Source organism: Hirundo rustica, chromosome 1 (genome assembly GCF_015227805.2).
Source record: "Hirundo rustica isolate bHirRus1 chromosome 1, bHirRus1.pri.v3, whole genome shotgun sequence".
In the NCBI taxonomy this organism is placed as follows: domain Eukaryota; kingdom Metazoa; phylum Chordata; class Aves; order Passeriformes; family Hirundinidae; genus Hirundo; species Hirundo rustica.
This window is the reverse complement of record NC_053450.1, coordinates 109678187-109705583: the sequence shown is the minus strand read 5'-3', so window position 1 is coordinate 109705583 and position 27397 is coordinate 109678187. Positions and strand designations below refer to the sequence as shown.

General features: G+C 35.9%; 1 protein-coding gene across 8 annotated transcripts in view; it reads left to right on the top strand.

Moving 5' to 3' along the window:
- BBS9 (Bardet-Biedl syndrome 9) overlaps positions 1 to 27397 on the top strand; it is a 286026-nt gene that overhangs the window by 171637 nt on the left and 86992 nt on the right. For 6 of the 8 annotated variants that reach the window (XM_040068434.2, XM_040068416.2, XM_040068389.2 and 3 more), the window contains one exon: positions 1554 to 1664. In XM_040068434.2, coding sequence (XP_039924368.1) covers positions 1554 to 1664 — 111 coding nt within the window. Of the gene's footprint in view, positions 1 to 1553; positions 3563 to 15098; positions 15151 to 27397 lie in introns of those variants that run through there. The other 2 variants (XM_040068442.2, XM_040068407.2) reach the window with 2 other exon arrangements.

Genomic DNA, 27397 nt, shown 5'->3' with positions numbered 1-27397 from the left:
GGCAGTAGAAGTATTGGTTTCTAGGTATTTATTTTCATTTAGGCTGTTGGTACATTTTTATTTAATGCAATGTCAGACATGACCCCACTCTTACAGTATTTTAATATGAAGAGGTTTTTCTAATTTCCAACTTTCTTTTCCATTTTCATAGCATTTTCAACATTGACACATTTACTCCTAACCTTCCTTTCTTACTGACAAAATTTGCTTGCTATCGATCACTCATAAATCCTGTGATGCACCTTATACTTTCTCTCAGGGTATATTTTGGATAAAGCAACTTGTGTCTGTACTCTTGCCTAGGAGCAAATGATGTTGCATTAGTTCTTTATCTGGTAGGATTGAGTGTTTTCAAAGGGTTCATTGGAGCTGCCGAGCATTACCCTTGAATTTCTGCAAGACGTGGTCTGTTGGTTTTCTGCTGCTTCTGAAACTGCCAGGGAGTATGCAACTCTCCTGCTTAGGAATGCAACCTTATTTTTAATTATTTTACTCATTTAGTTTAGTAAAGGGAGGATAGCCTGTGTTGCTATTTGATGCACTTTTTATGGGGCTTGGATTAGAACGTGTCTTTTCAAAATAGAGCAATTCTTACATGAAGATAAAAAGTCTTTGCGCACTGTTGGGAGTTGGTTTCAGCTTATAAATGTGCTTTCAGAGCACAATATATGAGTACATGGATTTGTTTGCTTGCTAGTGGTGTTCCTGGGAGGGCTGTGAGAAAAAGATGCAGCTCAGCTGTGTACTGTGTTGTTGGCAGTGCACTTACTGTGAGGCCATCTTTTTGCTGTTCAGTAGTGACGCATCCTCCAGAATCCTGACCACAGCTGTTCTGAAAAAAATGTACGTCAACCTATATCACTGTAAACCACTACAGCTGGTATTACTACTACCAGATTATACCTCTCTTCAATTTTTTAACATAGGCATTTAAACATATTTGAAGAAAAAGCTGTAAGTAATTGTGTTGTCCAATGAATGGCTCATAAAGCAACGTTGAAACATGCAAAGATGTTATACCCTACATCCTATAATCACTTGAAATGGGCATATTATTGGACACTGAAAGTGTCCCTGTTCTTCCATATCTTTAATAAAAATACTGTATTCAGTAGCCCATCCAAAAAAATCAGCATGTCATTCTTAGTGGCACGCTAATGATCTTCATAAGGTTTGTTGATTTTGTAAAGTTATTTCATTCACACTTAATTACTTTATTACAAAAATAGCTCACAGAAATCTGAGCTTTAACACAAATCACATTATTTTCCATGTTTTATGTGGAACCAGTTTTGCATATTTTGTGGCCTAAATTCATTTAAACTTTTTTCAAGATGACATAAGTAGTAGAGAGAAGTCATTAAAGCATAATCAGCCTTCCAAACAATGGTAATAGTTTTCTTTAACAGATGTTTCCTTGAAGTGAAAGTAAGGACTATTTTAGTTTTATATGTTCCTGTCAACTAATTTATCGCCTCTTTTCCTCAACTATGCACCAGAGAATTTGTTTTGTTGCATATACACCACATTAAGTGTCTTCCATTTTCAACTAGGTGGCTGTGCTACAATCCCAGAGTCTGATTTAGAAGAAAGGACTGTTATACCGGGCTCCACAGTGATGTTTGCCAGTCATGGGCAGACCACAAAGAAGAAATCCAAGCCTGGTAAGAAAAGGAAAATTGTTATTTCACTTCGAGCTCTACACCTTTTCAGAATGCTTGTGGACATATGAAATGACTGGCATATATTTCAGCCTTTGTTTCAGCATAATTTCTAGCTTTTCTTGCTACAGTAGTACAATGTGTAGGATTCTGAGCTTATTCTGCTTCTTCTGTCAAGAGTGGCTCAACTCTTGACAGAAGAAGATCAGTCTTGGAATTAAATAACTTCACAGTTGAAAGGTTTTCTGCTACATAATACTTGAATGAGAGTCTCACAGGTTTTAGTCACTATCTCTTTACCATAGAGACAAAATGAAACTGAGGGCATTTTGGTGTAATAAAGGAGGTTTTTTTTCCTGTGGTATGATGGTTATACTTTGTGCCAGCGATTAAAATATAGTCATTACTTATCTTTTGTGGGGAGACTTCCTAGAATTTCAGAAAAATATTATTGGATATAATAAAATGAAATTGTACAGGCTATAAAATATGCTGCATACAGTGATGACACATTTTCTGGAAAGACTTCATGCTGCCGGGAACTGTGATATAGTGTTAACATATTTTAAAAACAGCACTGTAAAGTACTGCCTTGCAGTTTAATAAAGTGTCTGGTAAATTCTCAGGGTTTGATTATAGCAATTTCACATTTTGCTTACTAAGTTGTACCTTCACACTTCTTCTTCCCTCTCCTTGTCTGATTTTATCCTATAATATTTATTATAAAGTGTATTTAAATGTTGCTTGTAAACCAGAAGTGTTCATTATGGATGGTTGTTGAAGTTCAGAAAAGCAGCTTAGAGGTTGTACCAACAGCAGTCAAAAATAGAAAGTCCTTATACATCTGCAAAACCCAGTTAATTGTGTGTTTAAAAAGCGTTCATCCACTTGTTTGCCCAGCTAAGTGTAGCACAGACAGGCAGGGAGTTGGAATAGATAGTTAATTTCAATAGCAGAATTTACATTAACAGATTTTTTAACAGTGGTCAGGAAAGAAGGATGTCTGGTACAGCAATGTATAGTGTCACAGTGTAACTTAAAAATAGTGCCTGCTTACAAAAACAACCTGAAAAATCACCTGAAAGCCTAGAGCTCTGACTTTTCTAGAGTGCTAATTACTTGTGGTCCTCATGGATTTCAGGTCATTAGAAGAAGAGAGCCTGTCAAAGTTGACATAAATATAGTTTAACCTTTGCCATCTGGATATATTAAGTAACCTCCTGGTAATGGAAAAATATATAATTTCTCTGATGTAGCATACAATTCTGATAAAATTCCATCTACAGACAACTAGACTAATAAATCACAAACATATGGCAGGTTATTTCTCTTTGTCTGATGCTTCAGTCTTCTGATCAACACCTATTTGTTCTTCAGTAGATAGTATTCTCCTATATTTAAATAACCTTATTATTGAAAGGACTAGCATGAGTGGAAAAGCGTAGAAATGTATTCATGAGATCCAGAAACAACAGCATGGGGACCTGCATATCCTAGTGTAAGTCTTAGCCCATGATATAAACTGAGACTTACGTCACATAGCTGGCTGTTGTTGCTTTGTAACTATAAAAGGCAGAATGAAAACTTTGAAAGCTTTTAAAAAGTCTTTAGGTTTACAGCCATGTGTTATATGAGTGAGTTTAATTCATTCATGGTAAGAATTAACTGCCATCTTCCAGTTAGTGCTGCAATATAGAGAACACCTAGAATATCTGCCACTGAGCTGTCTGGAAATTCTAATTGCTATGAGTGTAAGAGCCAAGGGAGCTACTTAAACCTGAAAGTAACAGTAGGCATGAAATCACAGCCTTTCAATGTTTTTCTGTACATGATATTTTTGGACTGAGATCTTGCTCAGGCACCACACACTGCAGCAAGACCATGGTGATTACAAAGAGCCCTCAAAGAGTATTTCCTGTGTCTTATGTATCTTTTTATTTGAGTTTGCATTTAATTTAACTGTGTGCAGTAAATAAAAGATAAAAAAGGACAAAGTAGACTAGAAGTATTTTTTCTTGATATAGCTTCCTTCATTTCCTAATGGAGTTCAAGATAGATTTTCATTATAAGTTGTAAATTGGTTGTTTGATGACCCTAGTGGGTCACATCCAAATCAAGATGTTCTGTGATTATATGATATATGTGTTCCATGAGCTATGCAAAGATCTGAGGGAAATAAGGGACTGAGACCTGGAAGACTGTTCTGTGAGAAAGTGTGCTGTAGGGCATCACCCTGTCAGACTTGCAAATTATCTCATGCAAAGTATTATACTGAGACTTTCCAGGCAGCTGCTAAGCATGTGAGTGAGACTTTTGGCTTTACTTGGAATAGTTACTTGGGAGGGCAGAAAATGACATCTAGTAGTCATCTACAAGTCTGTGCAAGAACAGAACGAATGGCTTTAGCCTAATCATGGAGTCTCTTTGGAAGGGGAATTACTGGTTTTATGATGTTTTCTTTCAATTGCTGAAATAGTTCTCACTGGCTTGTTTCTCTTATTTTTTTCTAATCTAAGTATGTTGTGATTTCATAGTAGAGAATGGGATCACATTCATGATGTTTGGAAGCTAATGGTATTGCAGTTGTAAGAGTAGACTCTCTTAGATGGCTTTTGCTTTGAGTAAGTACAAAATACTTCCTTGAATGTTCTCTGGCCCAGTGAATGTAAAATAATTCTTCCATTTCTTACCATCTGAAGACATGGAGTCTGTGTGTGTTGCATTGGGAGGAATAAGGTTAGTGTGATAAATACCTGCTAATTTTGTTCTTGTTGATTTGGTTAGAAAGTGGACAGAGCAGCGTATATTGCATATAGACTCTGCATTTAGACTGCATAAGCCTAGTGGAGAGTTTGAATGTAATTTGAAGTTCACTTGTTATGTCTTCGCTTTTTTCATGAGCTCACAGCTATAATACCAATGCTGACCTCTACTGTAATCGCAAGTACAAATGTAGTGATTGTAGATTCTACGTAGGTATTGTGGAGTTTCTTTCTCTTTTGGTGTACTCTTCCTGCTGTCTTTTGTTTTCTTCTTTACAATTTATGGATTTCTAACTGGAGTTGCATCTGCTTTAGTGGTTTGATTTTATGGAGAAGTTTTCATGTGTTCTAGAAGGTAACAATTAACAGAGATTTGCAGAGCACCACTTCTCAAGCTCTCACTTGTGCTAGAATATTTCTGATGGAACGAAGTGAAAATATGGTTTGTCACAAAGAGGTATAAAGAAGTTCTTGTACCTGCAGGCTTTTTAGAGAAATATCTAAGAAATAAGGGGAACAACTTTAAAAGAGCAATTAAACTGTGCTGGTGGTGACCTTTAGGATGTAATAACAGATGCGTTTATCAGGCTATAGTCCTTAAAGTGAGTATTTTGAACTCCTTATATGCTCTGTGCTGCATGGTACTTACTGCGAAAGAGAATTTCCTAGGATCTTCTTTTCTAACCAATATGCCTAATGAATATTTTACACAGAAAGGGTCTGATAGATTTTTAAGAGTAAAGAGATTTATGCTGATAAATCATGACTAATTTCACTAAATTGATGGAAAAGCACATGAAAAGTTAGTGTGAATAAAAGAATGTTTGGGTTGAAAAAGTGTATCTTTGGGGTTTTTTTGGTTGGTTTTGTTTTGGCCTTTTATTTTTTGTTTCTTTGGTTGTTTTTTTTCTGTGAAACAATTGTCATGAATACTTTGTAATTTCCTTAATTGTTCAGGATTTTACAGCACCCGGAGTCAGATTTGTCAAGTATGATGACACGCAGGTATTGGAATTTTCACAACTTGTAAGACTTGATTTTCCTGGCAGAATTTTTCATCTAAGATCCCTTAAACCTATTCTGTAAATGATCTATCTAAACAAGAACAAAAAAAATCTTTAATATTTAAGGGAAATATTTGCTTGACTTTGCCATGATAATTCATAGTAATTGTCTCTTCCTGTGAGAGCAGTATGGCTCAGTATTTACATTTATTGTTTAAACACAAATATTTCTGAGAAGCTTGCATAAAGACAAAAGATTAGCATTTGGATTTGCTACTGTGCTTCCACTGTTTTAGTTAAATTCTTTGTATGTTGCTGTCATGCAAATATTTAGATGACTTTAAGTTTAGATTTTGAAGTTCTCATCTTCTATGATTATATTTAGTAAAGTAAATAAACTTCCATAGTTTAATATTCAAAGCATCTAAGACCAAAACTGTGTCAGCATTTATATTCATGATTGAAATAGATTTTTATTTGTCTTTAGTTTGAGGCTTATTGTTTTTGATTAAAAGACAGGCAGCTATACTTAGATGACTGTGAGGTTGAGCTATAAAGTCCAGTAAATCAAGACATTCTGAGTTAGATTCTCAGAACACCCTCCAAAGTTGCACCCAGGCATTGTATAGCTGCACGTCTTTAGTGTATTTTATTTATTTTGTTACTTTTTATCCATCATTGAATGGCAATGTTCATGTAAATGTTGTAGGTGCCATTTAAGAGTATCTTTCAACTTCACTCTTCTGATAAAAGATTGCTGTTTTTAATAGCCTAGACAATTTTAGTAACTATCCCATGGTTCCAGCCCACAAAGATGCTTAGTTGCACTAACTTTTTAATAAACAAGATTGAATTGATTGATTATTTTCCTTTAAAAGGTCCAGGGACACATTTGAATTTATCTATGTGCTTAATTTTTCTAAGACTACACAACTGTGTGAAACTGCAAACTACATATGCTAAGTAGCTCATCAAAAAGTGACATAAGATGAAATTTTATGATAGTATTTCATGCATTTGATTTTAGAAAGGAGTGCTCTTAAACACTTGGCTTTGTACAAAGAGTATATATTTGGATATAAATTGCTGTTATATCTTCACTGAATCTTTTTATTTTGTGCTATACTGTTCTTAATATTATTTATTGCCTACATATATAAGGAAAGGCATATCCTGGAATCTGTTTTGAAGGGTCCCTAAATTTTCTGTAAAAACTCTCAGGCAGGTCTGTGAAAGATTTTCTCTCAGACATATATTGTTTATATATTGGACTAATAACTGCCCTACATTTTTAACTTGCATGATTAAGGTACTGATTGCCTTACTGTTGTTATTGTAATTATCATAATTTGCTGCACTAGTAATAATTTGGATACTGATGTTTTTGCCAATTACAGCAAAAGTATTTGCAAATCAATTCACTTTTCGAGGATAGACAGTATAATAGGACAGAAATCAATTGTAATATTAACAGTATAGTACATGAGATTAAATAAAAGGGAAATGTTTAAGCAAAGTTCAAGATAATTTTGAAGAAATGTCCATACTATCTGGAGAGGGATTTCATGCCTATAGTGAACTTTCTAAACAATCAGCTGAATGAATCAGTACTGTCAGCAGCACAGCCTTTTCACCTGCTCATGGCTACAGTATTGAAGCTGAAGTTTGGTTGCACACTCGTGGCAAGAGTAGAGAACAACAGACTTTTTTTAAAAAGATCATTGAAGGCCCAATTAACAGGGCTCATCTGAAGGGGCAATTGTGATGCTGACAGTTTGAGTACAGTTTCAAGAATTTTGACAAGTGAGTTGCAACACGTTTGGTCATTGGCTAGCAAAGAATCCTGAATTAGAAACAAATGGTCAAAAATGCAGAAACTTGTGATGGCCTCAGGTAAGTGAAAGTTCTTTCAGACCTAACCTCATTAGATGCTCCCTTAGGTAATTCCCACTGATGTATTATGAGACTAGATCCTTGTTTCTTTCTGTATGGACATTGCTATGCAATAGGAAAGATACCAGGAGCCTGCAGCTGGGCCCACCTAATACTTTAAAATTGCTAAGCTAATTGTTTCCACAAGAAAAGGTGCAAAGAAAATCACTGGGCTACAAAAAGGCTATTTTTCTGGAGAGAGCTGAAGAGATTTATGGAGGTTTTCTTTTCCACAGAGTCTGTTTTTCTAAAGAGAAGTACAGCTTAAGAGATTAATGTGAGAATTCCTTCATTAAGTCAATACCAAATGAAGTGTGGTTTCTCTTTTAGCAGGAGCTTGTATACACATCTCCTCTGAAATGTAATATAGCAAATGAGAACACAGCAAGTCTTATGTATGTTCTATTATTTGCAGATTGTACTGTATTATAATGTATATTGCCAACTGCAGTGAGTAAAGAGATCAGTCTGCGTGTTTGCCCCATACCAACTGATGGTGTAGTGTTTTACAAAATGTTTTCATTCAGAGGTTAAAAAAAGCCTCTGATTAATTCTGCTTTGTTTCATGACTGTCAGTGTAACAAAGAACTGAGGACTACCTCACACTGCTTTGTGGGTTGTCTCAGAATTTGCTGTGACATCACAGAAAAGAAGCAGGAGATGAACAAGTAATGGTATAGAGAGCCTGACACTTTTCCTTCAAATTTGGTGGCTTCAATAGAAAGAATTGTTTGTGTAAAGTGCTTTGTTTTGCTTTTAATGAAGAGAGAATTCAAAGGCACTCTTAAAATTATTAGCAAAAGGTTGCTATATTGCAGTTAGGGAGCAGCAAAGAGTGATACAAGGCATAACAACATATTCATGACCATATCCTAAGCTTTCTGGAATCTAGCAAAAAGCCTTTCCTTATTTTTAACAAGACCTGAATGTGAGAAATCCTGACGGAAAATGGAAGGTAAGGAACACAAAAGATAGGTTGAGAAGAGGGGGCCTGCTAAATATGAAACAACCCTAAAAATCAAATCTAAACACATTTTAAAGAATTATGATTAGGTTTGGAATTATGATTAGGTTTTGTAGGCAAGAAAGGGGAATTGTAGCACAGTGGAAGGAATAAAAAAAGAGACAAGTTTAAAAGGTTTTTTTGTGACTGAATGTTGGTTTTTATATTTCCTTGAAAGTTTTCTTGCATAACTATGACCTTAAGAAAAGTAGATGATTATCTGTCGCTAGGATTCATTCACACACTTGTCTTCTGCAAGTAAAGATGGGCAGGAAAGAAACTAGTCAGAGTTATCTGTTATTTGCGGCTGCTTACTTTTCATCTGTGTTGGTCCATTTTCCTTATGAGTGTTTAAAAGACTTCTTGTGTTGCTTTTGTTTCCTTACACTAGTTATTTCCTCCACTGCAACAAGTGTTGTCATTCAAAATGCACACTACAAATATGCCCAGCATTTTGTACTTTTTCTCGTGGTTTTAAACTGCTGGCTACTGTTTGCTTTAGCTGGCGTGAAATCTTTTCACTGAATGTTCTGTAAAGCTTGTTTCTCAGCGCATGTTCAGCTACCTAATGCATTACTGACTCTCAAGTTCTTCAACAGAAATTTTGGTACCTAGTTTTTTGTTTAATTGGGAAATCATAATTTTTGTTCCGAACATGGATAGCTTTGAATTTCATACATTCTTTGGATTAGTGCATTATTCCTGGCTTCACTTCTTTTGTCAGATCTTTGTTGGTTTGTGAGATATCTGTACACAGACATCTGTATTACTTTCTTGACCTTATAGAATAGTATCTATAAAATTTCCATTCTGCTGTTGATTCTTTGTTTATTTGTGTTAGATATTAATGGTTCCTGTATGTTCATGTCAGTTTTTGAGAACTATAAACATTTCATGCTGTTCTGGTTTCTAATGAGGTGTTATTAAAAAAAAAAAAAAAAAAAAAAAGAAGAGAGAGAGAGAGAGAATAAAAGGACAGAGGAACTCATCCATGTATTATTTGAATGCCTGCTCAACATTCCAAGCCAAGAAGAATTTAGATACTGCCAGGCATATTGAATCCTGCTCAGGTTTTCATAGCCTGGACAACACAGTTGGCAGACAGACACTTTTGGCTTCTGCCATCCATCTTTGCATAAAAGAGGTAATTAAATCAGAGGCACTCAATAGCACAAAACAGAGCCAAGCACTCCACTGTAAGATCTCCTCTACTGCTGAAAACTGGTATTGCAAATTTCAGGAATTCCCAAAAACTCATTGAGCACTCCAAGGAGGCTTTTTTCTGATGCAGAAAATTGGAATTGTATGACTTACGTTTTACGTAAAAGTCAGATTACACTTAGTAAGGGTTACTTCTGTCCTAAAACGGTTTCACTACCTTTTTTAGAACCCTCAAGTTAATATTTTTGTAATCGTTTGATATATCAGAAGAGTTTTAGTTTGTTAATTCCAGGACGAGCCTTTAAAATGGTTTTCCAGGTCTTTTTTTCCAGGTTATACAAAATGCCAAGACTCACTTTCTAGCTTGTCAACATTGGCCACCAAATGGAGATTAACTCTAGATCTTTAGGAACTGTTTGCTGGAAAAAAAAAAAATGACATTGTGGAGGTGTTAGAGGTTATTTTCCAAAATATCTTCTTTTAGAAGTAATTTTAGTGTCTTGTGCCCCTTTCTCCCCTCATCGTTCCAGAAGGCAGCCATCCATATTATGAGCTAATGGCTTAAACGTTCTTTAGAAAAAAGGACTGTTTTTGAGATACAGGATTGCATGAAAGCACCTGAAACTGCTAAGATCAGTTCTCTCTCCCTGAGGGCTGACTCTGCAACCCCCTTAAAAATATGGGATTTGAATGGAAACAGTGATTCTCATTTAAAGAACTGCTGACACGCCTCAAAAGAGGGAGCACATTCCCACATGCTCTTTGTTGGAGAGTGTTACTGGAACTGCAATTATGTTTTCCATGTCATTTTGTGGAAATTATCAGTGCCATTATAAGCCACTTTGGAGCTTAGCTAGAGCTTTGAATTGTCACAGAATGGATATTATTGGTAATATGGATGATGTATATTGCTAGTTCACTTCATCTTAGTTAAATAATATTGTGAATAGTATTGAAATATTTCTGGGGTTAAAATCATATGTTTTTCCTCTTAATTATTAGAATGAAATAGTCAAAATGGTGCTACTGCACCATCAAAGTTCTACTATTCACAGCTGTTCTATAGAGCCAATGTGATTGCCATGCTTGTACAGGTAGGTGATAGTGTGATGCTGGTATTGATATGTCTCAGAAGAGGCTTGTACCCCAGATCCCAGTAGACTATTGTAGATAAAATTTTTTCTCACTTTGGTCTGCTGGAGCAGTAAGCATTTTGGTCTTGCTGGCTGTAGTTCTTAAAACTGGTTACTTAAAATGGACACTAAAATTCTTATTTTACATTTGTATGCCATAGTGTTAAGAGCTCTTCCACACTTTTTAAATTCTCCACTCACTTCTCCAGGATGAACGTATGCCTAATCCACATTCTACTTTTAAAAGCAGTATCTTTTGTGGCCCCATCCCTGTGTGCTGTCACAACCATCATAGCCGTTAGACTGTCATGAACTCCTTGATTCGTCAATTGGTTCTCATTGCCTGTGGTTGTGAGATGCAGCACATGTGACTACATTGTACCTAATACTTGAATCTATCTATTTTTAACTTAACTGGAGAATTAAATGCAGTAATTATTGACACTTTGACTGTAGTTAATGCAGGTCTTCTGATGCTTACTGATCAAGGGGCAGATCAATTGTAATGGCAGAATTCAAAAGTCAGGCTTCCAGAACTGATTCAAGTTCACCACACTGATGAGGGTGATTGGATGACTTTGTTAAGGAATTGTTTAGTACCCTGGAACTAAACAATATTACACTTAGGATGATTTCCACAAAAAAGACAAGCAACAGCAGAGCAGTAGCTCTTGTTTTTAAAATCAACAGTTCCAACAATGCAGTGCTTATAACTCACCCTGAGGTAAGCAGTTATTTTGTCAGCCTCATCAAATATTTATCAGCCATCTCTGCTAAGCACATTCTCATTCTGAGTTTTTTTGTATTGTTGTATTCCACAGAGTATCCTCTCAGCTATTTCACCTGTTAGGATAATTATGTCTTCCTGTGGTTGGGTGTCAACCTCACCAACTTAGTATTAACTGTACCAAAATGTTTTCAAAAGTACGATATGAGGCTGAAGTTGGAATGAATGAAAAACAGGGCAAGTGCTGAATTTTGTAATAACGACTGGAACATACAACTGGATGTACTCCTGCTGCATGAAGCAGTGCATGAAGCAGGTGTGTCTTCCTAGCCTGTGTTAGTGTATGTCTGTACCCATCCACCAGGGTTACTAAGCAGTAGGTCAGTGCACAAGGCTGTATAAGTTTAGGACTTTGGTAACATAGGCTAGAAGCAAAAATAGTTTGTATTTCTTAGGACATATTTTGTTTTTAAAGCTTGGTTCTATTTTAAAAGGAAAAATAGAAAGAAGATTTCCAAAATATTAATCAGAACAGGATATGATATTTAGAGTGGTGTTAGAGCTGGGTCAGACTCCTTTCATGGTACCCCCAAAACAAATGCATTATATCACTTAATGAAGACACATTTCTTTTATTTATATCATGTTATTTTACAGCCCACATTGCCTCACAGGACAAGGTAAACCACAAGAGAAACCCTGTAGTTCCTTAGCTTGCTCAGTTTCTAAAGAGAGTAAAACATTTTGTGGCAGTGGTAGGCTACGTAGCTTTTCAGCTCACTGTGTAGTTACTATCTAGCAAATAAGATACTATTTAATAAAACCTGAACTCTTCATTTAGTTGTCTTTAAAATTTCTTTAGGGCCCTTGCCCTGTAGATGGCCCTTGCCTTCATGTTCATAATTGGATTGAATCAGTGATTTATTTTTTTCTGAATGTATTTTGTCTCATAGATGTCTTCAGATCTAATACCTTGAGTGTCATGGACAGAGTGATGGTCTGTGTGCAGTACCCCAGCTATGTATTAGCACCTTGGAGAATACTACTTTAGAAGTTAGAAGCTAAGTTTGTTTTCTGGAAAATAGCCTTAGTAAAATGTTGTAACTTGGATTTTGATTTGATCTCAATCCCATTCAAGAAAACCTTAAATGGAAAAGTTAGGAGTAAGAAATAGTAAAATTATATGCAGTTAGACAGAGTCAGAGGGCTCCTGTGGCTCTCTATATCAAGCTAGCTTTATTCTGTTGTGTATATTCCAGAAAATGTTATATTTTTTTCATGTTTATGAGTACTAACAATTTGTCATTTTGAGCTTGGCAACTGCTGTCATTGCTGGTGAGAAAGATGAAAAAGGAGCAAGGTAAGAGCAGGGAACAGAAGACAATAGCACAGTAGAAATTAAATGTACCCCATCACACGGGAGTTAGTTCTCTCCCCTTTAGCCATAATTTGGTAAAGCTTATAATTGTGAAAAGCATGATTAAAAACACGTGCACACTTTCCTCTGGGCTGCCGGGCTAGCTAGCAGCATTAAAAACAAGCTATCACTGCTACTGTTCCTCAGACCTGTTTCAAAACATGCCTGAAAAGATGATTTCTGCAGAGCTAGGCTGCCAGCGGTACCTGGGGTAGCTAACTCAAAACTAGACTGGTTGTATCCGAACAAGCTACAGCCTACAGTGGGGAAGTTGCTGTGGCTTTATGCTCTCGTCCCCTCAGCCACCAAGTGTTTCTCCAGTCACTGGTGCCAGCACTATTTATAATGACCAGGTAGCAAGGCAGCTTTATGGAGCTGAATGGATTGAAATCTCAAAATGTGCTTCAAGCTGCTATTTTTCTAACCTTTATCTTTATCCATACAGTTAGACCATCAGAAGGAGAGGTTCCTATCTTTACTGTGGGATCAGTGAGCTGTAACTGTGTCCACAGCTGCAAAACTGCTGTGGGAGAGGTTGGTATGTGCATCATGATGCAGGGAGGAGAGCATGAACATCCCTATGGCAGCAGGCCATAGCTGTGGCCTGTGCTGTCACAGTAGCTAAAGCACAATCAAACCCTTAAGTAGGAGCATTGAGAAAAGACCCTAGAATGCTAATAGATTTTAAATTGTGTGGTATGCCTTATTAAGTGTAATTGTAAAGTTATTCAAAGTTCTCTTACCTAATGAACCAGTGCAAGAAGTACTAGTTTATTTTTATGCCATAGAAGGTGGTTTGTGTATGATGGGGAGTCTCTTCATTCTTGTGTTTGCAGTCCATTGTGCCAGAACTCATTTAGGCTTTTTCCTGGCAATTTTCTCACAGCTCTAAAATTGTGGACAGAGGACCTAATCCAACAAAGTTTTTAAGCTTGTGCACTGCCAAGCATATGCAGTCTCACTGGACTCACAAGGGAGTATAGTAGGCAAAGTGAAAACGCCCTCTGGTCTTTCTATGTCAGCTGTATTTGGTCCTTCTTGGAGTAAAATTAGTTGTAAGCCTGAAAGAAATGTCATATTAGGACAGCTGCTTCTCCTATTCTCCTTAGCATTTGCTTGGTTTTGTCAAATGGAGAATAGGTCAAGACTTCATAACGAACACAAAGCTAAGCCAACACATAAAATACCCTTGAGCAGCAGTTTTAACATTTTGGAATATTTATAGCCAACAGCTAAATTTTAGGATAACAAATGTTGAAGGTCTGTGTTAGTTCGTTTTCTCTAAAATACAATTTTTATTCTGGGTGAATTCCAGATGTCTGAGCAAGGACTAGAGATCAGTCTGGAATGGTCTAAAATTAAATGCCATTCTTTCTTTTCTTTTCCCTTTGTTAACAGGACTTTGCAGAGAGGCTATATGATAAACACAATATCAGATAGTGTAATAATGTGTAATAACAATAAATGGGACTAAAAAAAATAATAACAGTAAATGGGACTAAACAAAAAAACTTGTTTTTTCTTTTGCTTTCTGAAGTAGTGTTCTGACAATTATGCACTGACTAAAAGTCCTGTGTCACATCCTGTATTTCAGAGTTTCTTTTCTGGATCCTCAATATTTGATATTTACAGTTGTGTAATACACCATTATTGTGATCTCGAACACAAAGACCAACTGGAAAACAGACTGTTTAGCCAAAATTGGTTTGTTTTCTCATTAGGTGACAACTCTTAAGATCTGTATTTCAGATTTTTTTTTTTTCTGTTGATCAGCTTTGTTTTGAAGTGATACCCCTTCTACTCCCACTTTCTTTTTTTTTTCTCCAGTCTTGGAGTAATTTTGCTTGAGCTTGTAATATTCAGTAGAGATGTCGAAGGTTCTAGCAATTATTGGTAGTTATGAAGGTGAAGGTGATCAGGACTGCTGGATTTTCTGTCCAGATATGATGTTTGCTCTGTGATTTTGTAGTCTGGGTTTCATTCAGAAGATTTAGGTAACTGTTTCTCAGTGTGTTCCTGAGTTTTAATGAACAGTCATAAGTGGCATTTAATATTTACTATATTACATTTAGAGAAAGGTAGTTGAAATAAATGCAAGATTTCAATAGTTTGCTCAATTATTAGAGTATGTTTTCCCCTAATTGAATTTTGTCTTATCTGTTTTTACTATCAGTTTGTTTCTTCTTTTAAATTCAGGGCCATTTCTTAAGCAGTTTAGGTCAATAGCTATCAGGGTTCCCTGCAGAGCTGAGCATTGCCACTCAGTTCTTATTGCTCAAAACAATCATTCTCCGCTAGGTTGTATTCCTGAACTTCTCCAGAAGTGTGAATGAGAACTAATTGTTATGAGCAGGAGTTTACACATAGGAAGCTACAAATAAGGTAGCAAGGGCATTGGCTCAAGCTGTTCCAGAGGTACCCCTCACAAGGTTGCGTGTGAAGCTGATCTGCAGAATCACAGAAGAGAGGTGAGAGTATTATATAATATAATTGTAATAAGAAATAAAAAAGTAGGTAACTAATAGTAAGTATCCATGAAACTCAGTCTAGAAAATCAGAAAGAGTTTTCAAACTTAATTCTGTAAAACGGTAGGAATGCATTTGTGGAAAAGATGGTAACAATTGAAGTTTATATAGGAATTAAAACATTAATATAAGGTAAATTAGGTATTGTAAGCAGTTTCCTAATTCTCAAAATCATCTACCTAAATCACTATTTCAAACAAATGATTTTTTTTTTCCGATGGTTATTTGGTCTTGGAATTATCTGTGGTTGGTTTCAGTACTTCTCAAAGTAGTCATCTTTCATGGTTTACCTGCTGAGTAGTACCCTGTAGTTGTGGGAGACACAGCTTATAAAGGTTTCGGTTTGGGTGGTGTGTTTTTATTTTTTATTTTATTTTTTTTAGTTGCAAAAAGCAACCTAAATGCTAATGTCTCTAATTTTCAGAATAGCAGCTTTGAAACGTAATTGGTTCTTATGTCCCAAAAGAAGACAAAGAAGGTGGAGGGAGCTCTTTCTTAACTCCCAGTGACATATTCTGCTAACTCTTTGAAAGCAGGTCTTTCATGTTTATCTGGTCACTATTATCTGCTTGCACAGAAAAATAGAAGTTGAATTTGAGTTCCTAAGGTAGGCTTTTAAAAGCCATTTTAGGTCTTTGGAATGTGATTTTGCTAGATATGTATTATTGTTCATATTGTATATCCATGGTGATGTGCTTTGTTCTCTATTTTTACAGCAAATGAGATGTATTTTAAAATCTGCAATATACATTAGGCAATGCTTGTTGCCTGATTTTGTCATAAGTAACAGTTTCAGGGGAGACTATTCTTGGCAGGCCATGCTTAAAGTAGAATTAACAGGCTCATCATTATAGAGATACCAAGAGACCTTTGCTCTGTACAGATATAAAATAACTGACAAAACTTTCCATAAGAATCTCTGTATAGACGTTCCTTTTTTTTGTGAACCTCTTTTCTCCCAGAAAAATATCCATCTCTCCTACCTGTTCATATCCATTTGCCCTGTCACATGACACCTCTTTCCACCTGCCATTCCACTAGAAGGTGGAATCATTATTTTTGAGAAAATATAAGCTTTTCTACCTTTGGAGGATATGCCAAGATCTGTAGTATGCTTCAATGGTGTACTTGAAACCTGAAAGTATGTTTAGCCAAGTACATTACTAAGCATGTGGTAAAATAAAGAAAACAATGCTAAACGTGTGTAAGACACTCCTTTTGCTTATGTGACTTGAAATATGTGTCCCCCTGCTTACGTCCCTTAAATTCTATCGAGCTCAGAGCAGTGGAATGATGCAAAGCTGCCAGTATCTTATATATCATTCATTAAAACTTTAAACAAAAGTGTCTTACTAAATTATGAACCTTTTAAATCTCTTCTGAAATGAACTTCTGAGTTATTTCAGGTACAATTTATTATTTAAAGGTTGTGACTGTGTAGTTTTGAATTCAGAATCAGGATCTGTGTAAGATTTATGTAGAGCTATTCATATTTAATTGGAATGTTTATCCAAATATTCAGGTTATTCACTTAATCTATTAGATTTAGAAAGAAGCACACTTTTGCCTTCTCCAAAGGTCAACCCTACTAGATATCTAGCATTTTAAAAAGATAAAAAGGGAAGACAAGTTTCTACTGTCTCCAGTGAATCTATAGATCAGAGTTTTGTTCCACTGACTTCACTATTCAGTATAGTGAAAGTAGATGGCATAATATTTTCTTAAATTATAGATTTTGAATATTGCTATTGGTTAGTATATTGTAACACCAATAAATTCAAGATCATTCATACCACTGATAGGTTGTCTTTTAAATTAAATGCACTTTGCATCAAGCACGAAGTGAGTATTTTGACTACTCACTTCAGGCCCCTAAGAAAATGTTTCAATACCTGAAAACACAAGCTGAGCTTTGGTTCGAACCTTGTCATTCATTCTACCTACATTAGCAGCTTTCAAGTAGTTAGTGAACAAAACAGTTTCCTCTAAAGAACTAGTGAAGATACCCATATCTGCCCTTATCTTTCCGTGAATTGTTTTGGAGCTTACCCTCGTGCCTGAATTTTGTGCAGGGGGCCACATGGCATTTGAGGGAAGCTCTACTAGGTTCAGGCATTCATGTCTGATGGTACCATTGTTTCGGAACTTCTCATGCACATTTTGCTAGTCCCACCTCAAGCAGTTCTGCCAGCCACTTCTCTGTACAGCTGCAAAAGTGTTTGAGTCAGTCCTGGAAAGTTAAATGGTGAGTGTGAGAAGAGTGTTGTTGCCGATTTCGGAATGAGTGTTGTTTATGCTCTTTGACTACATTTGTAGAAGTGTAGCATCAGCAGGTTATCTGTCTACCTGGGGCTGTGGAGACCAAGAGCTCTTTAAGTCCAGATTCCAAAGAGCAGGAATGAGTAACAGGTTCAGTGCAGTTTGTACAGTTTACACTGCAGTACTTAAAAGCAAGTGCATGTGACAGTAGGCATAATTTGTGGTCTAAAAAGTGATTGTAATGGCTGTGCTAAGCACTGCAGGGCAAAAACCACTCAACATTTGTGGAAGGAAACAGTTTGTGTGGAGAGCTTGATGTTCACACTATCTATATTTCAGGGTGTTTCACTTCCGACTCTCTCTAATCTGGTCCAGTGGACTCCATTAGTGGTTGGAGTACATTTTCTAGCATTGCTCCATCTAAAGGACTCTCATCTGTACTCTTTTAGTTCTGTGATATATGAACCACAGTACAGAAACTGGGGATGGCTTCAAAAGCTCACTTCTGTTCCAAATTTAAGTTGCAATATAAATGCATCCAGTATATGTTGCTGGTAGTGGCAACAGAATTAACTGAACGTGCTCTTCAATTTTTACTCATATTTGAGTAAAGCCTTTCAGTAATTGGTTTTTAATTATTAAATATTCAAATCCTGACTATGGTATTTAAGTTTTAAACAAAGTATTTTCTTACAGTAATTGCAATTGTTTTCATCTAGAATATTTTGTCCTCCTATCTCTGTTTTTAACTGAGTACTTCCTGTTATGGATCATTCAAATATTGATTGTATTTAGGTGTATTCCCACATTCAAGTAAAAATTGAAAAGCATATTTTAATCTCTAATCTTCCTGTTCTTACCTACACACCTACAGTTTTCCCCCCACTTAGAATAGGAAATGTTGCTACATTATGACATATGACTTAAAGGAATTTTTCTTAGTGCATCTATCACTGCTTTATACTGTTATTAGTTGATTTTGTGTGGAAATTTAGAGCAATATGAGTTTTAAAAAAATTGAACATCCTTGTCTGGTAGGGGCTATCTTACTATGTGAAAAACTGACCAAATGTGTCTTTATCAGTGGAATGAAACATAAGCTGAATATTTAAGTACCCGGGAGATACCATGCAGTATGATCCATGATCACCTTTTGCAAGATTAAAAGTGTGCCTTTTTGATAAAAATTTACTTCTGTCTGTCTTCAATACTAGTTTAGTTTGCCTTTTACTACTGTCCAGGACTTCTCTCTTCTAAGGCTGTGAAACAGCCTTTGCAAAATTGATCAGCTTTTCATTCTGTTTTGTGGATGCACTGTTAAGTTGATCTTCATGTAGCAGTCACAATTACATTTTCCATTCAGTGGACGTGTCTTTCGTATAAGCAGAATAAAAGTTAACTAGGTTGTGTGCTGCACAATCTTTTTAATCTACAGCCCTTTTTATAAATCTATAAATAATAATCAGGAGATGATGAAATTTTAGAATTCTTCTAGTCTGAGAGCTTAACTCTTATCAAATATTATGGGAAGTTTTGAAAGTCTCAATATAATTTTGAAACTAGCTCTTTATTGCTCAGGTGCAAAATTTTCCAATCAGTTTACACTTATCCATCAGTGAAGTGAACATGCTTTATTAACATGCTCAGTGCACTTCAGGATCTGTGTACTGTTTAAGAAAGAATGGCTTGCTCAATATTAGCCAAATATGTAGAAAATTAGATTTTCATGTGGTTTGGATTTTTTCAAGGGTTCTTTTAAAAGGAACCGGCTTGAACTTTGATATTACTTGGTCACCTTTATCCTCTATGTTAAAGCTTCCCCTGTACATAAGTCAGTCTAAAAGTGTCTGCCACAGCCACTTTTCTTATCCTTGCTGCCTCTTTAGACTATTGACTGTACTCAGTCTGATTTAAATGTATTTCTATTGAGAAAGGAAAAATACAGCTGTACCTTATTAGGTTTATGCATCCAAACCCCTCTGATTCAAGCACATTTCCTTTAGAAACCGTCTTGGGAAAAAGGACTTCTTTGAGGGCATATTCCCTTAGGCTTTGCTGGTCTGACAAGCAAAATCTTTTCTCAGAAGAATGATGTGCAAGGCATGAATATATTTTAACTCACTTTTTTCTTAGCGGAATTGAAATTTTGTTTAGTTTTATATTCTCTTATCTTGTTCTGCAGGATATAGAACAAAATTTTGAAGATTCATTATAATAGCTTTTAGGATCAACTATGTATTTGTATTCAGTTCTAGTTTCACCATTTGTATGCATGTTTTTAATATTCCAAATGGACTATTCAAATGTAGCAAAAATTCTGTGCTTGTTTTGGGCCTTGTTTGTAAAGCTATGACAATAAATTGGTTTATAAAGCATTGGTGCTATTCATAGACAGGTGGTTTGCCGAACTGAGGCCTGAGCCAGTTCTGGTCTTTTTAGTTTGTCCAGTAAATATTTATCTCTGCTTTTTTTGTTTAAGTGTAGAAGTATTTTGAAGTTGAAGCATTTCACTGCCACTCGAGAGCTGTGCTCTTGAAGTATTTTAACTATTTTGAATTACAGAATTCATAGTTGTTCTTATGCAATGTACCATGAATTTGTGGTTCTCTATTATGTTTCAATGAAGTATATCAAACTATTTTTTTGAAATGAAGTGTAGGACAAACCTGATTTTTTTACGTGTTCTTGTAGTTTAATTCTTCTATAAGTCAGTATGTGAAAAGTAATTTGTCCTCTATACATAAAAAACTGTATCTCTTGGCTGTGCTTCCTTTTGCCCGTGTTCAGTTATCATAAGGAGTGCTGTAAATTGCACTAATTCACAGGCTTAACAGGGGCAGAAATTTAAAGACCTACCTCAGGAAAAGACCCAGAAAGGAAAAAGCAACCAAATTGGCTTGATAATTGGCTCCATTGTAAAACTTCATAATTTTGATTCAACAGAAATGTGGAAGTAGTTACAGAGAGGGGGGTTCTTTTCTCTACCTCCAGTTCACGTTGGTCAGATTGGATGGCTTCATGTGTTTGAACTTGTCCACGGGCTTTTGAAGGAAAAGAAAAAAGGGTATAATGGCTTTATAAGCATGGTAGCTTTAAAATAGAGCACCTTACATCTGTGCTGGCGTAGTCTAAAGTGATTCAATAACTTCATCCACAGAACAGAGAAACCTCAATTAGAGCTTTGTTTTAATCAAGTTTGTAAATTAATTTGGCTCACTTGGATCAGATCTGTTTAATTATAAATCCATATGGGAGATTAAATACATAGCTGTTACTGATGAACGTCCTACAAAGTTCCTTTTATTTTAAATTATTTTGTTTGTTTCATTCTAACAGAAAATTCCATTCTAACTTAAAGGCCTTTGGGTGCTGAAGTGTAAGGATCAGTTGCTTTGCAAACCTCAGAGAAAGTATAAGGAACTCTCTCTCTTTTTTTTTTTTTTTTTTTTCTTCCTTCTTAACCTAGGGGGTTGTTTTTGAAAGATGACCCATAATTTTGTAAGCACAAATTTATTTTTGCTGTTTAACTGCAAAGCCATATTTTGGGATTTAGTCACCTACTCGCTTGATTGCACCTGCCTACTAGGTAGTTAGGTGACTAACCCCCTTAATTTGATTCTCCACTTAATTGCAAAAAGAACTCTAATAGAGTGAAATACTGACGACTGAAATAAAAATAAAAAATGGTGCTAGATTTTCTTCCTCTGGTAATTTTCTAAAACATAGTGTAAGATTGTTTACCAAGATTTTATTGCTGTCTCCTCTGGCTGCAGCCTTGTCAAAATTTAATTTTATTAGTAGATTTCACTGACGTTATGTTTTCTGACATTTCTTATTTTGACTGATAGTGTTGTATGAAAAGGTCTCACTGTGTGGTATATTTAACTGTGGTGGAATTTTACTTTCCATTTGTATTCACATATTTTTGTTTTCTGTCATACAGGTGGTGTGTTAAGTGGAATAAATGGTTGCAGTGATATTTTCAAAGTTGCAGTCACTCTTTTAGTGGTGTGTTTAATACACGTTGGAAACATGTCTTTTTTTAAAGAAAAGAGACCAGCTTGTCGTCAGTGCTCCTGATTCATAACCCATTATGTCCCGCACTAAAGATAGCCTTGCTCATTTATGCTGATCTCATTCCAGGAATGTGTTGTGTAACAGCTGGCAGTACACAACCAGAGGTGTCATCCCAAGCGACTGCAAATTATTTCAACAGAGGCTGTAGTCTCTCAGTACCTTGCATGCAGGGTTTTGTGCTTCCCAACATATGGCACCTACTGGCTGTCCTCATACCCTCGTGCTTTTTTATCTATTACCATGGTGCTAAGCCAAAATTTTAAATGTTTTATATTCTTGTTGTTTGCAAGTTTGTTGCTGTTTTTTAAGTTGGCAGGAAGGGAGGTTTCTCCTGAGGTATGGAAGCAGCACCAAACCCTGTATCTTTAACTTTCTGCCAGAATTACTTTTCCTCTATTGTCTTTCTCAGTTTTCTTCCTCTGAAACAGTATACCTGGTTATTGTTCACTGGGCTGTGTGATTGACAGTTGCTGGCTCTTTTTACATAGGCAATACCATGAATAGTGAAGGTGGGGGCTGCAATTACAAATAAAAGTTCACTGAGATACCATACAAAATTTGTTCCTGGGGAAAGTTGTTGATTTCTCTTCCTCCCCCGAATCCTGTACAGTGTATATACTCTTTGACAAAGCCACCGTGAAAGGATACATTTGAGAATAATTATTTTTCAAAAACAACTTAGATCTTTATTTTTAAAGAAGATATACAGTAGTTTATCTGTCTATCGTATTACATAGTGGTGTAAGGACTTTCCATGGTGGTGTACTGTACTGAAATTGATTTCACAGTGTGTTTTCTAAAGGCAAGATAGGAAACACCTGCTTGGTGTTTAAAATAGGACTTAGAAGTGGACAAAATTCCTAAGAGAACAGTAGTGAGCTTATGCTCTACTTTAGCCTTAGAAATGCCCTAAATACACTAAGAAAGTCTGTTGGATTGAAAGGTCCCTTATTTCACTACCTCTCACCAAGCTAGACGGGGATATGCCTGAAGATTCCTGGAGTCGTGTTCTTCGAGCATTATTAAAATACACCCACAATGTCTGCTTCAGAGCACAACTCCGCATGACAGCTATACGGACTCAAAATCAAGAGAGGATTTTGACCAAGAGACAATGGCTGTCTTCAGTGGAGACTTCTGTCCTTGATCACTTTCAAATGGAGAATCTTGGTAGGCAGTTGTGCTTTTGATAAAGAAGAGAGATGAAGTTCCATCACCTGTTTTTACATGTAATTACCATATATCCTACTCACCGCATTTATTGGCTCTAAACACCGCTTTTTGGGGTTTTGGACCCTTTGAAGATATTTTTTCTGTGACATTCATAGACTTTGTTAGGCAAGTGACCAGGACTGCAATCTGGAATCAAATGTCCACTTCTTAGGCATTTCAATCCTTAACTTAAAGATTCCTGAGAAGGTACTTCTGGATCTCTCCCATAATTCCAATTCAGTTTTTGACACATTGTCCATCCAGTCTGCAGAATCAAATGCAGAGTAAATTAAACTGCTGTGTTGTTGCCTCTTGTTTTTGCAGCCTGATTTTCATATCCAGATTTGCAAGTACACTTGGGGACCTAATTTCCCCAGGATTTGAGTTTGTCCTGATTGTGCATAGGAATGCATATGTCTATGGAAATTTTGGAAAGTATCTGAATGCCAAGAAGATAGATAATCAGTTCTAAGGAAGGGAAGGATAGAGACAAGCAACTCTAAGGAGTCTGTTGAAGGTGTCAGGAATACAAGAGGTAGATCAATACAGCCGGGGGCATGGAAAGGAGCAGTGAGGGCAAGAGGATTTATCTGGGGGGAAAAATGTGAAAAAATGAAGCCCATATGGATTTCTTTTAGCTGCTTTTTCCATTGCTGAGTTCTGCCTTGTTTTGGTTTATAATGATTTTCCAAGTACAACATACTTAAAAATAAATCACTGTTTTCATCAGAGTTTATGCACTTGCAGTCCTGATTCTGTTTTTAAAGTGCAGCTGTTGAGAATCACTCAAGATAGCTTACATTTCTTTGTGTTTTCCCTGATAAGTTATAGTTAGGGTTTTTTGCCTGCTATTTCTCTCACAATGTCAGAATTGGACATGTAAAAATGATTGAAATGGAGTTGACAGGCAGAACTAACAATTCTTGTGGGTTTTAATGCATTTTTTTTTTAAAAATTAATCTTACTTCAGACTCAGTTTTTAGGCTGACTGATCTGCTCTCTGAAAAGTAGGCCTGTAGACTAAGGCTCAAGACACTAAAAGATTCTATGGTCATATATAATATTTTGTGAGGGAATAAAACCCATTAACCATGCTGGAGGATTAAAACGAGTCCATTAGGGAAATAGATAACTATTTTTAAGAACTGTCTGTGAAGCAGAATGAATTAGCTTGAAGATATTGGTCCTGCTCATGTACAAGTCAATTGAAGGGCTTGTTTGAATTTTTCTAGCAGTTAAAACTATGCTTTTGATAGGTTAAGCACACAATAAAAACTTTTCTATAACTCTCAATGCATATGTGATACATTACTGAATGGATGCTCTAACTGGAATATTCAAACAACAAAAAACCCCCTCCAACCAACCAAACAACAGACAAATTCTCTACTTTAATTTTTTTCTTAAGTGATACTATCATCAACATTATGAATTCTCCTATTTATGGTTTTAGACCAGTAAAAAGGTCTTATGTTCCCATTCATTCAGGAAATGCTGTGTAGTCAAAATGTTCCCTGACACTATAGCTTTTTGCAAGAGATACTTGAGGTTGGACTATAAGATCTGTATGTTCCTTGACAATTATATTACTACAAGAAACAACAACATCTCTGACAAAACTGACAAATTTATAAATTGTTCTTAAATTTTCTCTGTGTAATTTAGATATGCTCAGGTAATTTTTTTTAATTGTTTGTGCATGACTTGGATTGTGCTCATTTCAGTCTGAAGAACTGATTGTATCCTGTCTAAACAAAAGTGGATTGGGCTGACATAATTCTAGATTATCTCATTATTATGGGTGCCTTGTCTGATTTTTATGTGTTTAACCAATCATCATCCTGCATTTTTTGTATGTCTCAGGAGGATAAAAGGAAGACTATATTTTAGTACGTAGAATTCCATGTTTAAGCAAAAGAAGATTGGATTAAATTGAAGTGAATCGGGAGATGACTGGATCTTCAGGTTACTTGAATAGACCCTGAGATTACTGCTTTCTCCTCCTGTTGATCTTTTGCTGATCTCCCTTTTGTTGCCTGTATTGTCTTTGCTTCAGTTAGAGATGTGTTATTTTTTAGGGGTTCACAGGCCTTCTGAGAGAAGAGAAGCACTTGGAAGAGGCATCAGAACTCAAGTTTAGCATCTTGTGGCACACTTTATATGTCAGATGATGGAGAGACTATAGTACCACTTCTTATCTGTATTCCCTTCATATGACTGTGGTTATGTCCATCCTATGAGTTAAAGAGGTTTAAAAACTCCCCAAAGTTCTTCAAGGGCTGTGTTTGTATTTATTGGCAAGGAAAGATTGCCAGTTTCCTCAAAAAGATTTTCCCATTCCCTGTATCTCCCAGAGATTTGGCCACATCTCTAGATATTCTAAACTAGCTTATTCTTTCCTTCATGTTTGATAATTTAAGTGACACATGAACTAGAAAACAAAAGACTTCTCTCTACGTATGAAAAATGCTGAGACTTTCAGCCTCTTGCCTCAAAATTTGTTCAGGGTATTTCTGATAAAGTGGAATGCAGTAGAAGGAGCTTGCTTAGTGTCTTGTCTAATTTTTGTGTCATCACATTTTATAAAATTAAGCACAGATTTTGGTCACATTGAATAATTTTTTACTAGTTTATATATTTTATCAGATGTCAATATATTGGATGTTCTTCATTCCAACCAAAGGAAATATTCATGAATTGTCTATGTTTTGTAATTGCTATGATTCTGTAAGGCTTTGTGTTTTTCTTATAATAATTATAGTTATTTAGTAATTTCTCCTGCAGTTGCAAATTATTTGAATTTATTTTCTGGCATTACTCCAGAGGTTGAAAACAGTAGCAGCTACATACAAAGAGAACAAGTACCTATTTACTAGCTAATAATGATGAGAAAATAACATTTTATAGTCTAATACTTACTATGCAAATGAATGGGGCCCAGATTTTTCAGCTATCTCTCTTCATAATGGCATTTAAATCACTGATGCTATTAGGATTTTGTGATGGAGTAGCCACAAGGGTACCCAATTCATTAGTCGCCTATTTTAGTGTGATAATTGTGGTGTTCAGACCACTGAAGTGAATGGTTTCCAGAATGTGTTTTAATATCAGTGGGCTGTTATACTGAGTAGGAGTGGATTTATGCATGTGATTATTTCATGCACCAAGCTGGAATTTAAAGCTATTAACAGTCCTTTTGTATGTGCAGGCTCTCTTATTTCTTTTGCTATCGCAGTATGAATATTAAGTTTATTCTCACATGTTTGCAGGATGTGTTATACCTGGAATTATTTGCTCTAATATAGATAAAACTAATATTTGTTTGACACTAATCTTTGTGCTGCATTGCTTTTCTGCCATCTGAAATTTTCAGAGTTCTTTGGTTCTACTGAACTCCAGTATTAACTACTTGATAAACTATGTCACATTCAGCAGGAATTCATACAAATCAAAAAGATGAGCCTTTAAATATGATGAGTTTTCTTCTGTTGATGAGTGACCACAGAATATCACCTGATTGTGAATTCTTCACTGTGCCTAATGACAGCTTTGTGATAGAGTTCCAGCCTATTTGCCTGCTTATGATGGGATTTTTTTTTTTTGTGTTACTAGTGTCAGCTTTCATTGAAAAAATAATTAAAGTAGGGAAATATTTAATGGAAATTTAACCTGAGTCACGCTGTTCACGACAACTCAGTCTGTTTAAATGTCATGAGTGACGGATTAGGAGATTTACACTGGCTGTTGCTTTTCACTCAATGGTCAAAATAGAACCAGCTCAAGAAGAAGGGTAGCAGGAAAACCAATTAAGCTCCTGCTAAAGTCATAGGTTGAACTGAGACTTGCGAGGCAGCTTCTCAGAATTTACCGCATACTTTCATAAATGATATTGTGTTGACATTCAGTTTCTCAGAAGTTCCAAGTGTTCCTTGGCTTTGCTTTAGGCCTCACTGCTATTTGCAGCTCCTGCAGAGCTTTTAAAGCTTTCCATAGGGAATGTGTGTATCTACACTTTATGCATACTGGCTTCAGATTGTGAACTCCTTGCATATACTTTTATCACACTGCAAATTTCATTTCTATTGGAAAACTACTTGCATCCTTGCCTCTTTTTTCTGAGACTTTTTCTGAGTAGAATTCCAGGCTCTTGGCACAGTGCTAGCAATGGAAAAATTTTGCATTCTGAGAGAAAAGATGGGTAGGTCTAGAGAACAGGTCTATCCAGATATATTATGAAACTTATAACTTTTTCAAAGACAAACACCTTTGTTGAAAAAATGGCTTAAACTTAATTCTTATTTATTTTTCACAATTTTGAATTCTAAAGCCACTGCCCTTTTTAAAAAAATGTTTCTGTTGATTGCAATTTTCATCAATATGGAACAGATCACAAAGTAAAGATGATCAAGGGTCGTCTGCTTGATAACAGCCACTTTAAAAAGGTTTCTTCTCTACCAAGTAGTTTAGAGAGAAGAAAAAACTCAAAGCAAGGAAAAGGAGGAAAAGAATGGGAATCCTGGATA